At 37.7% G+C, this 12,176-nt stretch overlaps 1 protein-coding gene across 16 annotated transcripts in view; it reads right to left on the bottom strand.

Moving 5' to 3' along the window:
• MGA (MAX dimerization protein MGA) overlaps positions 1-12,176 on the bottom strand; it is a 159,584-nt gene that overhangs the window by 64,866 nt on the left and 82,542 nt on the right. For all 16 annotated transcript variants that reach the window (XM_045822092.1, XM_045822090.1, XM_045822089.1 and 13 more), the window contains 3 exons: positions 2,970-3,915; positions 1,527-1,605; positions 1,312-1,407 (listed from right to left, as the gene is read on the bottom strand). In XM_045822092.1, coding sequence (XP_045678048.1) covers positions 1,312-1,407; positions 1,527-1,605; positions 2,970-3,915 — 1,121 coding nt within the window. The remainder of the gene's footprint in view (positions 1-1,311; positions 1,408-1,526; positions 1,606-2,969; positions 3,916-12,176) is intronic.

The raw sequence follows: 12,176 nt of genomic DNA, 5'->3' as shown, positions 1-12,176 counted from the left end.
CAAGAAACTAAAGACTCAAGACCTCTAGCTATAAAATACTGTGAAGACTGTGAAGAGGGGAGAAACTCCCTGTCTCACATTAGAGTTCACTGGAAAGTGGGGATAGCCCTGGCTGGTGTAGCTCAGTAGTTTGAGTATTGGCCTGTGAACCAAAGGTTACTGGTTCATTCCCAGTAAGGGCAAATGCCTGGGCTTCGGGCCAGGTCTCCAGCAGGAGAAGTATGAAAGGCAACCACACACTGATGTTTCTCTCCCTCTCTTTATCCCTCCTTTCTTCTCTAAAAATAAATAATATCTTTTTTTTAAAAAAACCTCAGTAAACTACTCCACGGAGCACACCTTAAATCAAAGATCCAAAAACTAAAACTTGAAACATGGCTTACAATCTTTTGCATACAGCACAAATGGAAAACTCAGTAGTTACTATAATAGCAATAAGTGTAATAGATTTCATTATTTAAAACAAAAGGATTAAACAGTGTAATAAGGCCAATAATCCATTACAACATAACGAAAAAATTAAGTCCCAAGCAACATAAAAAATATATGAAATGTATATAGCCACAAAATGAGAAAAATATTCTTCTATTTACACACCTAAATATATCACTAAGTATATGAGAATAAGTAGGATGCTTCCTCCCCCCAAAAAAAAAGCACAGAAACAAAACCAACCAAAACTTAAAAGATGAGAAATAGGGAGGAAAATATTTTTAGAAACAAAAAATACCACTTTCTGATCATGATACTTTTTTTAAAATCAGTTTTGTAATCTTTGCGTGTTTTTTTTTTTAAGATTTTATTTATTTACTTTTAGAGAGAGGGGAAGGGAAGGAGAAAGGGAGAGAAACAGCAATGTGTGGTTGCCTCTCTCACACCCCCTGCTGAGGATATGGCCCACAACCCAGGCATGCACCTTAGATTGGGAATCAAACTGGTGACCCTTTGGTTAGCAGGCCCGCACTGAATTCACTGAGCACTGAATCCACTGAGCTACGCCAGCCAGGGTTGATCATGATAGATTTTTTAATGCATAAGATATTATATATCTTTAGAACAGGATTTCTCTTAGGGTAAAAGACCTAGACATGTTTTTAAGTGGGGAAATCATGGAGAAAGAGAAAAATGCAAGCTGAGAGAGGCACTGAAAGAAACAAAATTAAGGATGGAGAGCAAGAAGATAAAACAGAAAAGGGAGGAAGGAGAAACAGGAAGAACTAGGAGAGGAAAGAGAGTGGAAGGAGCGGAGAAAGAGAACGAAACTTAAAACTAGCCTGTATTTTTTTTTTTTTTTTTTTTAGAGATTATTACCTTCTTGAAGTCCAGGATGTATCACCTGCTTGTGCCGCAAGGCCTTCAAATCTTCTATTAATTCCTTTTCCAACTGGGAAATTCTTGCTCTGCAACCTACTCAGAAAACAATGATGAAGTGCACTAGCATGTACTACAGAAAAATGAATGTTGCATCTTTCACTTCTAGAGCCAAACCCCAAATACAGCTCTCTTTTTATATCACTATGTAGTACCTGGGTCATTTGTGGTTGATGCCTGAAGACTAGAGGGTTCTTCTGTTGTCCCATCAACTGCATGAATGTCTAGAGCTTCCTATATTTAAAACAAAAATGTAGCTCATATCACTTACAAAAGTTTAACCAGGAGCACTTTCTCTTTTTGGTATTTTTTAATATTTTCTAAATGTTCTACATCAATGTCACTTTAATAATCAGAAGGAAACAAAGAAAGCAAAAAAATCTGAATATATGCAACTAACTGATCCAAAACTGTATTTATGCCTATCTGCATAAAGATTTCTTAAAGCCTATGTAAAGACAGTTTACTAAGCAATTAACTAGGAAGGCAGGAAAAACCAGGTAGAAAGAATTCAACCTTGGTGTAGACAATTTAGACGTATAGACTAAGCTTCTATAAAAACCTAAACAAAAAATAATCTAGTTTACGAGATGGAATAAAATAAAGAAACAATCATGTATAAGACAGTATAATTAATAAGACTATTAATATCTGGTTCTCCAATGGCACTCTGCTATTGCTGATAAAAATCAGGGGATGGAGTGTCCCAAAAACTTAAAAAACTTTTCATATACAAGGGAGGGCCCCCCAAAACAACAATTTACTTATAAAAAATTGTGTATTCAAAAAGAAAATAAAAAATAAAAAATAAAAAAATAAAAAATAAAAAATTGTGTATTCATTCTTACATGTTTAAACTTCAGTCACCTTCAAAGTACTCTCTATTTGATGCAATACACCTAACAGACTTTTTCCCACTACTCAAAACAGTTTTTGAATGCTTGGATTTTGGTCACTTTTAGTGCATTTGCTATTTTTGTTTAACCTCTTCCACATTGGCAAAACATTTCCCTTTGAGGTCTTTTCATCCAGGGAAGTCAAAAAAAAAAAGTCTTTTAGGGTGAGATCAAGTGAACAGAGAGAGTGGGACATGGAGGTCATGCCATTTTTTTGGTCAAAAATTGCTGAACACTCAGCGTGGTGTAGGCAGGTGCAGTAGCAAATCACCCACCATGAAATGGTCAAATACGCTGAAAGAATGAATGCCAGCTGGTACACTGATACAGGTGGCTTCCTAGAACACTCACCTACTGGACGAAGTGTATACTACAAGGAGCATCCTTCAGCAGATGAATCTGTTTCTTTGGGCGGGGGGAGTAATGAAAATTCCAATAAGATCTGAAGATTTAAAAAACTCCAGCTACACAGCACAAAAATCATGAACTGAGATCAAAGCAAACATAAATTTTTAAGTTCATTCAAACAAAGTATCTTAAGAGATGCTTACTAACTAAACCAAACATTTTGGAGACACTCAGCTTCCCACACACATGCCTTTACATAATGGATGTACTCACAAAAACTAGATTCTAAGTTGAATTATACAATTCAAAAATAATTATTTGGCCCTAGAAAGAATGCTGAAATGACAATCTTACCTTCGATTCAAAGGAAACAAAGAGAACACCATCCACATCTTCCAAATCAGGCTTCACATCTGGAAAAGTACTCCCAGAGCCCATTGGAATACTCTTTGTAGAAGTTAAAGATTTTCCTGTGTTTTTAGGTGGTCGCCCTGCCTTAGAGAGTTTCAATTTTCGTGGCCTTCCCCTTTTTCCAGTGACATTTTGAGGAGCATTATGATTAGCATTCACAGTCCTGGGAGCTGTTGAAATCTTAAGCATAGTTGTTTTCTTTCTGCCCAAGTCCTCTTTTCCTAAAAGTGAATCCCCAGCTGAACTATTTGAATTGTCAGGTATTCTTCCTGTATTCATGCTGTCAGAAATATCAGGATATTTCCACTGAGGCTCTTTAAGTGAGGAATATTTCTGTACCACTCCAAGATCTGGTGAATGTTTTCCAAGACCGTTTTCTGATTCCTTGCCTAAGCAGAAGCCAATCTCATTGGAATTTTCTATATATGTAGGCAAATAGTCTAATTCTGTCAACAAAGATTTATCCTTCCGAGATACAGCAAGCATGTTATCAGGGAGCTCAGAAATCTTCACTGTGCTTTTGGTGACAGCACAGGGCTCTAGATAGACTACTGGCATCTTTCCAGCATCTAATTTGAACATTTTAGCTTTAGCAACACCTGATGGGCTATTTGGTAGCCATTTAGAAGATGGATGGTCAGCTTCTAGGTTATCAACTTTATTGTGCCTCTTCAACTGTTTCTCTAGTATAGGATCATCATCACTGTTTGAGTATACATCTGTTTCCTCATCTGTCTCTTCCTGTTTCACAGTGACTCCTTCTGGAAAGTCACCAAGTTCATAGTCGTAATCATCTAGAGGCTCCTCTTTAATGACAACACTAAAGTTTCCATTTGGATCTAATGGTGATGCTGCATGGGAACCATCTTCAAAATTGTTGGCAACAAGTCTAGAGAGACAAGGAAGAGAGATTTAGTTAAAGAGACCTTACCATAAATGAGACTCAGGAGGGGGAAAAAAAGGTTTTTCAAAACCAAGTAACACATCAGATTTCATGAGCCATTCCTCAAGAAACACTGTGTGTAACAAGGATCTCAAAATCAGTTTATCAACATCACACCATTATATTTTCTGTCAATTTCTCATAAATATATATATATATAAAGAGTAAGTTTTAACATTGACCCTCCTATCACTAAATCAAAAAGATGTAATACTTATTTTCCTAATAGTACTTTTCAGATAAACTCAATTTTATTTTTCTTTTATTTTGTTTATTTTCAGAAAGGGGGACCAGAGGGAGAAAGAGTAGAGAGAAACATCAATCTATGAAGAAACATCGCTCTGTTGCCTCTTGCACATCCCCAACTGGGGACCTGGCCTGCAACCCAGGCATGTGCCCTGACCAAGAATCAATGTGGCCATCTTTCCATTCACAGACTAGTGCTTAATCCACTGGTCCACACCAGCCAGAGCAAATAAACTCAATTGTAAAAGTCAACTGGAAACAATAAAAAGAAAGGGAAAACAGTCAACTGACACTGAAGCAAAATCAAACTCAAGATATCTACACAGTGATTAACAATTACCAATAAAAGCAAACAAATGTCAAACGTAATTAAGAATTGCCATAAACATCAGGAAAGGCCTTTTCAACTGCCTGCTCAACTTTCCCTTTTTTAAAATTAAGAAAAAATTATAACATAAGACCTGGCTGGCGTAGCTCAGTGGATTGAGCGCGGGCTGCAAACCAAAGTGGGCTGCAAACCAAAGTGTCGCAGGTTCGATTCCCAGTCAGGGCACATGCCTGGGTTGCAGGCCATGATCCCCAGCAACTGCACATTGATGTTTCTCTCTATCTCCCTCCCCTCCCTCTCTAAAAATAAATAAAAATAAAATCTTTAAAAATATATTAAAAAAGAAAAAATTATAACATAAAATACAACACTTTCACCACTTAAAGAAGTACAACACAGTAGTTTTTTAGTATATTCACAATGTTGCTGTGAAATTGGTTTTTCAACTTCAAAACTGAAAAATTCACTTTCGGTATAAAGCAGAGGTGTCAAACTCATTTTCACAGGGGCCTTATCAGCCTCACAGTTGCCTTCAAAGGGCCGAATGTAATTTTAGGACTGTATAAATGTAACTATTCCTTAACAGTTAAGCGAGAGCTCAGCACTGCTGTCTGGTAGAAACAAGGTGCTGGGCCGGATAAAACAAGATGGGGGTCGGGATTCGGCCCACGGGCCTTGTATTTGCCACCTGTGGTATAAAGAATCTAATATTAATTCTTCCAAAATAAAAACAGTAGCATACACAGTTGAAGACAAGTACATATAACACAGGTAGATTCAGTGTTTGTAATTCTTCAAAAAACAATCATTTTTTTAGTTTCCCTCTCCTCCAACTTAATCATTAAAAGCATATCAGCTGTCCCAATGTATCTTAAGGATGTTATCAGCTGTCCCAATGTATCTTAAGGATGTGTAAGTCACTTGTTCCTTGTACAACTTACTTAAGATCTTGACCTGACTTGAAAATCCTTCATTGGAGGACTTTCACTTCCAGTTAAAATGCCAAAGATCACACCTTGGCTGGGTGGCTCAGCTGGTTGGAGCATTGTCCCATACACCAAAAAGGTTGCAAGTTCAATCCCCAGTCATGGAGCATATCTAGGTTCAGGTTCGATCCCCAGTGTGGGTGTGTACTAGGAGGCAACCCATCAATGTTTCTCACACTGATCTTTCTCTTCTATCTCTAAGTATCAATAAAAACATATCAGATGAAGATTTTAAAAAATGATGAAGATCACAAAAGCCATAACTTCTGCTGTAACAATGAGAAAACACTACATTAAAAAAAAATTCTTTAAAGCCATTGAACACCTGGACACAAATAAGACTAAATGAACTGAATTCCAAGAGAAACCAGCCTTCTCTAGGTGACAGATTGCTCCTGCTCTCAACCCTGAGTACCATGTACATTGCCTGAAACATAAGTGAACAGAGAAAAGAGCAGCTATAAGCAAAGGATCTTTGCTAAAACACAGAGAAGCCATTCAAACTTTTAATGTCTGAATATGAGCAGACTAGAATCTGGAAGACCCCAACAGAAAAACTTGTCCTCACTTCCACCAATCCAGGGGACTTCTGCAGAATAAGCAAGAGTGATACAGCAAGACTGTATCACTAAATACAGAGAACTTGTACTCTCCCAACACTTAGATCCCAAGTCCAATCCCACCCTTAAAATCAGAAATGTGAAGTGAGCTGAAATTTACTAAAGTAAATTACCTAAACTGAGAAACAGAAGGCGGGGGGGAGGGGGGGGAGCGCGGGGGGGAGTATGTCAGAGAACCGTAGGACAACAAATGATCTAACATATTAGTAACTACACTTCCAAAAAGGCAGAAGGGAGACTTGAAGAGAAAATGAACAAAAATATTCCAAAAGTAAAACTTTAACCCACAGATTCAAGTAGTTGAATCTCCAAGTTGAAACACCAAGGAAGACAAATATAAAGAAAGGCATACCTAGGCACACAAGGTCAGGCTGCTGAAAATTAAGGAACCAGAGAAAACCTTATGAGCAGCAGAGGAAAAAGACATATTACACTGCAGGAACAACAATGAAACAACACCCCCCTGGCCAGGTAGCTCACTTGGTTGGAGCATCAACCCCATACACCAAGGTTGCAGTTTTGGTCCTTGGTCAGGACAAATACAAGGAACAACCAATGAATGCACAAATAAATGAAACAACAAACATGTTTCTCTGGCTCCCTTCCTACCCCCCACCCTCTAAAAATCAATATATAAAAAAGTTTTAAAAAATGAGAACAGACTGACTACGCATTATGATGAGACCAAAAGATAGTGGAATGACAACCATCATAAAGTACTGAAAAAGCCAACTTAGCCCTGGCTGGTGTGGCTCAGTGAACTGAGTGCAGCCTGTGAACTGAAAGATCACCAGTCCCATTTTGATCAGGGCACATGCCTGGGTTGCAGGACAGGTCCCCAATTGGGGGTATGTAAGGGACAACAACTGATGTTTCTCTCATTCATCCCTGTTTCTCTCCCTCTCTCCCTCCCATCCCCTTTCTAAAAATAAATAAATAAAATTGTTTTTTAAATGATGCTATAAATGAGTCAATGTTCCAGATCTAGCAAATAAGCCTTTAAAGCTGAAAACATTTTCAGACAACTGAGAGAACTCAGACTGTACAAGAAAAACTACCTAAGATCAGAAACAAAACAAGGATGTTAGCTCTCATCATTTACTTTTATTTTTCAAAGTATATTTTATTGATTATGCTATTACGGTTGTCCCATTTTTTTCTCCCCTTTATTCCCCTCTACCCTGCACCTACCCACCAGCATTCCCCCACCCCTTAGGTTCATGTCCATGGGTTGTACATATAAGTTCTTTGGCTTCTCCATTTCCTGTACTATTCTTAACTCCTCCCTGTCTATTTTGTACCTACCACTTTTGCTTCTTATTCTGTACCTTTTCTTCCATTCTCCCCCCTCTGACTCCCCACTGATAACCCTCCATGTGATCTCTGTTTCTGTGATTCTGTTCCTGTTCTAGGTGTTTGCTTAATTTGGTTTTGTTTTTGTGTTAGGTTCAGTTGTTGACAGTTGTCACTTTGTTGTCATTTTACTCTTCATATTTTTTATCTTCTTTTTCTTAGCTAAATCCCTTTAACATTTCATATAGTAAGGGCTTGGTGATGATAAACGCCTTTAACTTTACCTTATCTGGGAATGACTTTATCTGCCCTTCCATTCTAAATGATAGCTTTGCTGGTAGAGTAATCTTGGAAGTAGGTCCTTGCCTTTCATGACTTGGAATACTTCTTTCCAGCCCCTTCTGGCCTGTAAGGTTTCTTTTGAGAAATCAGCTGATAGTCTTATGGGCACTCCTTTGTACATAACTGTCTCCTTTTCTCTTGATGCTTTTAAGATTCTCTCATCTTTAATCTCGGGTAATGTAATTATGCTGTGTCTTGGTGTGTGCTTCCTTGGGTCCATCTTGTTCAGTACTCTCCATATTTCCTGGAAGTTTATTTCCTTCACCAGATTAGGGAACTTTCCTTTCACTATTTTTTCAAATTAAGTTTTTAATTTCTTGCTTTTTCTTCTCTTTCCGGCACCCCTATAATTTGAATGTTGGTACATCTGAAGTTATCCCAGAGGCTCCTTAGCCTATCCTATCCCTTTCCTTTTTTTTTTTTTTTATTGTTTTCTTCTTGCTGTTCTGATTGCTTTTTTTCTTCCTTATGTTTCAAATCACTGATTTGATTCTCAGCTTCATCCACTCCACTACTGGTTCCCTGGAAATTTTTCTTTATCTCACGTAGTGTAACCTTCATTTCTGCCTGGGTCTTTTTTTATGCCATTGAAGTACCCAATGAGTTCCTTGAACACCCTTATAACCAGTTTTGAACTCTACATCTGATGGAGTGTTTATCTCCATTTTATTTAGTTCATTTTCTGGAGTTTTGTTCTGTTCTTTCACGTAGGCCATATTCCTTTGTCTTATTTTGGCAGCTTCCCTTGTGTGCTTATATGTACTTAATAGGTAGAGCTGCTCTGACTCAGTATCATGGCCTTTTGTAGAAAAGCACAAGGGGTAAACTGGGTGGGGGGGAGCCTTAGGTAATTGCCAAGGTGGGGCAACCCCTGTGAACCAGGTTGATGGAGTCTCCTATATGGTGTCACCTTTCTGTGGCTCTGTGTGGGGGAAGGCTCAGAAAGGGGACAGTGGTGCTGCATGGCTCTGGAGCTTTGTCTGGGAGGAAGCTGTCCTCCAGCATTTGCCCTGATGCCCAACACTTCAGTTTCTCCATATATGCCACTCGTGCCCTTACAGTTGCTGCCCCAGTGATGGATCCCAGGAAGTAAGTCAGCCTAAGTCCTAATACTGATGAAGGCCCTTTAAGATAAGACACCTGAGTAGTTTTTTCCACTCCTGTAACCCCCACTGATTTTACAACCAGAAGTTGTGGGGACTTATCTCCCTGGCACTGGAATCCTGGGCTGAGTGGTCTGGTGTGGGGCTGGGATCCCTTGCTCCAAAGATATCCTTCCCGATTTTTATCCATCACACATGGGTGTGGGACCACCTGCATTCCCTGTCTCTGCACATCTCCACGTCTCCACCCACTCCTATAGGTCTAAATGAATGTGACTTCTTTAATTCTTTGGCTGTTGGACTTTCATACAGTTTTATTTTCTGATGATTCTGAGTGATAGTGTTTTGCAGTTTAGTTGTAATTTTTGCTGTGGTGTATGAAGAAGCAAGCCATGTTTATTTACCCCTCCATCTTGACCAGGATCAATCAATTTTCAATTCCCAAGAGTGCCAAGACAATCCACTGGATAAGAATGGGCTTATCACCACTCAAAACTGTTTCCATACCAAAATGTGCACAGAAGTGTTCATGGAAACATTATTTGTAATAGAAAAGAAGTGGAAACAACTTTAATGTCTATCAACTGATGAAGGGACAAATAAAATGTGGTATTATCAACACAATAGAATACTGTTCAGCAATGAAAGGAATACGGTACTGATACATGCTACAACATGGATGAACCTTCAAAACATTATGCTAAGAAACCAAGCACAAAAAAATTCATATATAATCCCACTTATAAAAATGTCCGAAATAGGCAAATCTACAGAAACAAAAAGGAGATTGGTGGTTGTGTTACGACTGAAGTGAGATTGACAAGTGGCTGAAAGAAAATGGGTAGAGACTAATGGCACAGATCTGGGGAGGAGGGGTGATGGAAATGTCCTAAAAATAACTATGGTCATAGATGTACAATTTTGCATATCAAAAATCACTGAAATATATACTTTTTAAAAAGATCTTGTTTATTTAATTATTTATTTATTTTTCAGAAAAAAAGGAAAGGAGGGAGAAAGAGAGGGAAAACACTGATATAATTCAATCAGTTACCTGTCATATACCCCAAACCAGGGACCCAAACCACAACCCAGGCATGTGCCCTAACAAAGAATCAAACCAGTGACCTTTCAGTTCACAGCCCAGCACTCAATCCACTGAGTCATACCAGCCGGGGATTGACATCTACACTTTAAAGGATTAACTTTATGGCAATGAATTACATCTCAATTTTTTTAAACTTAGAACAAAAATACTAAAGGGAGTTTTTCATACTGATAGCAAATGAACCTATCTGAAAATGAATTCAGGAACAAATGAAAAGACCTAGGAAACAAATAAATACACGAGTACATATAAAAAACTGCTTTTCCTACACTTCTTTAAATGACTATTGACTGTTGAAAACAAAATAATGTTTGGGGGGTTTGTAACAAAGATATAAACTATAAGGACATTAGCTGTTCATAAACTGTTATGTTAACTTAATTATACCTGAGAAATTAAGAACGCATATTATATTCTCTATGACTACTATGGATTGAATTGTGTCCCTCCCAAATTCATACACTGAAGCCCTATCATACCTCCAATGTGTCTATACATAAGAGTCTTGATGAGGTAGTTAATCGAGATTAAATGAGATAAAAGAGGTGAGGAAATCTTTCCCCTTCTGTGGTAGCTGTCTACATGATAGGATGAGATCTCTCAACAGAAAATGCTGCCAAAAGCGTATTCTTGGATTTTTCAGCCTCCTGAACTTTGAGAAAGTAGAATTTTTGTTGTTTAAGCCATAGTACTTTGTTATGTCAACCTGAGCAGACTACTACTACAACCACAAGAAAAAAAAAATTGAGGTTGGCTAAAAAGCTAACAGGCGATGAAAACAGAATTTTAAAAACTCAATCCAAATGAAAACAGAGGATAATCAAAGAACAGATGAGAAAAACAAAGTATCAAAATGTTTAAAACCCAGTTATATCAGTAATAATATTAAATAAACAGAAGAGTCCAATTAAAAGTTGAGATTTGAACAGTGGACAAAGAAAAAAACCCAACTCTAAGTTGCTTAAAAGAAAACACAATTTGGCCCTGGCTCATATGGCTCAGTGGATTGAGCACCAGCCTGCAAACCAGAGTTGTTGGTTCGGTTCCCCATCAGGGCACATGCTTGGGTTGCAGGCCAGGGTCCCAGTTGGGGGCATGTGAGAGGCAACCACACACTGATGTTTCTCTTACTCTCCCCTTTCTTTCTCCCTCCCTTCTCATCTGTCTAAAAATAAATAAAATCTTTAAAAGAAAACACCATTTAATTCTAGAATGCAGATAGATTGAAAGTAAAAGGAAGGATAAAACCATGCAAAGTATCTACCTGAAGAAAGCCACCATGGCTCAGTAATACCAGACAAAGAAGACTTGAAAACAAGAGTACCATCAGAGATAAGAAGGAGCATTATTAAAATTTCATGAGCTCAATATACCGAGAAGTATACCTTATCGTATAGCTTCAAAATACTTGAAGCAAAAATTTACAATACTAAAAAGAGAAACAGACAAATTCACAACTATAGTGGGAGATTATAACACACATTTCTCAGTAACCGACAGGACATACAGACCAAAAGAAGGAAAAAACTCAGTAAGGATATAGAGGACTGAACAACAATACTACGAATCAAACTTCCCTGTAAGACTTCATAGAACATGAGACACTACATCCAACAACTGTACAATACATACATCATTTTTAAGTGCACCTGAAGTATTCACCAAAGCAGATCATATTCTAGCCTATAAAGTAATGTCATGATAAAGTTCTACGTTTTAAGTCACATGTCCTTTGACAACAACAGAATCAAGCTACAAATCAGTAGCAAATATCAACACACTAAAATTTATACAATGCACCTAAAGCAGTGCTCAGAGGAAATTTTATAGCTTTAAATAAAAGGTCTAAAATCAGTAACTCAGGTGTTGATAAATTTTTTGTAAAATGCTAGATTATAAAAATTTTGGGCTTTGAGGTTCATTCAGTCTCTAGTGCACCTACTCAACTCAGTCACTGTGCAATAAAAGAAACCAAACAAGTGAACATAGCGGTGTCCAGTAAATAGACACTGAAATTTGGATTTTATATAATTTTCACACACGATAAAATATTATTCTTCTTTGGTTTTTCCCAACTATTTAAAAATATAAAAACCATTCTTAGTGTGCAGGCCACACAAATACACTAGGCAAGTTATGGTTCACAGGTCTTAAGTCTACCCACCCCTGGTCTAAAATAGG

The sequence above is a fragment of the Phyllostomus hastatus genome, unplaced genomic scaffold (assembly GCF_019186645.2).
Source record: "Phyllostomus hastatus isolate PE091 unplaced genomic scaffold, TTU_PhHast_1.1 phas_scaffold_501, whole genome shotgun sequence".
In the NCBI taxonomy this organism is placed as follows: domain Eukaryota; kingdom Metazoa; phylum Chordata; class Mammalia; order Chiroptera; family Phyllostomidae; genus Phyllostomus; species Phyllostomus hastatus.
The sequence above is the reverse complement of the archived record's forward strand: the minus strand, read 5'-3'. Positions and strand labels throughout refer to the sequence as shown.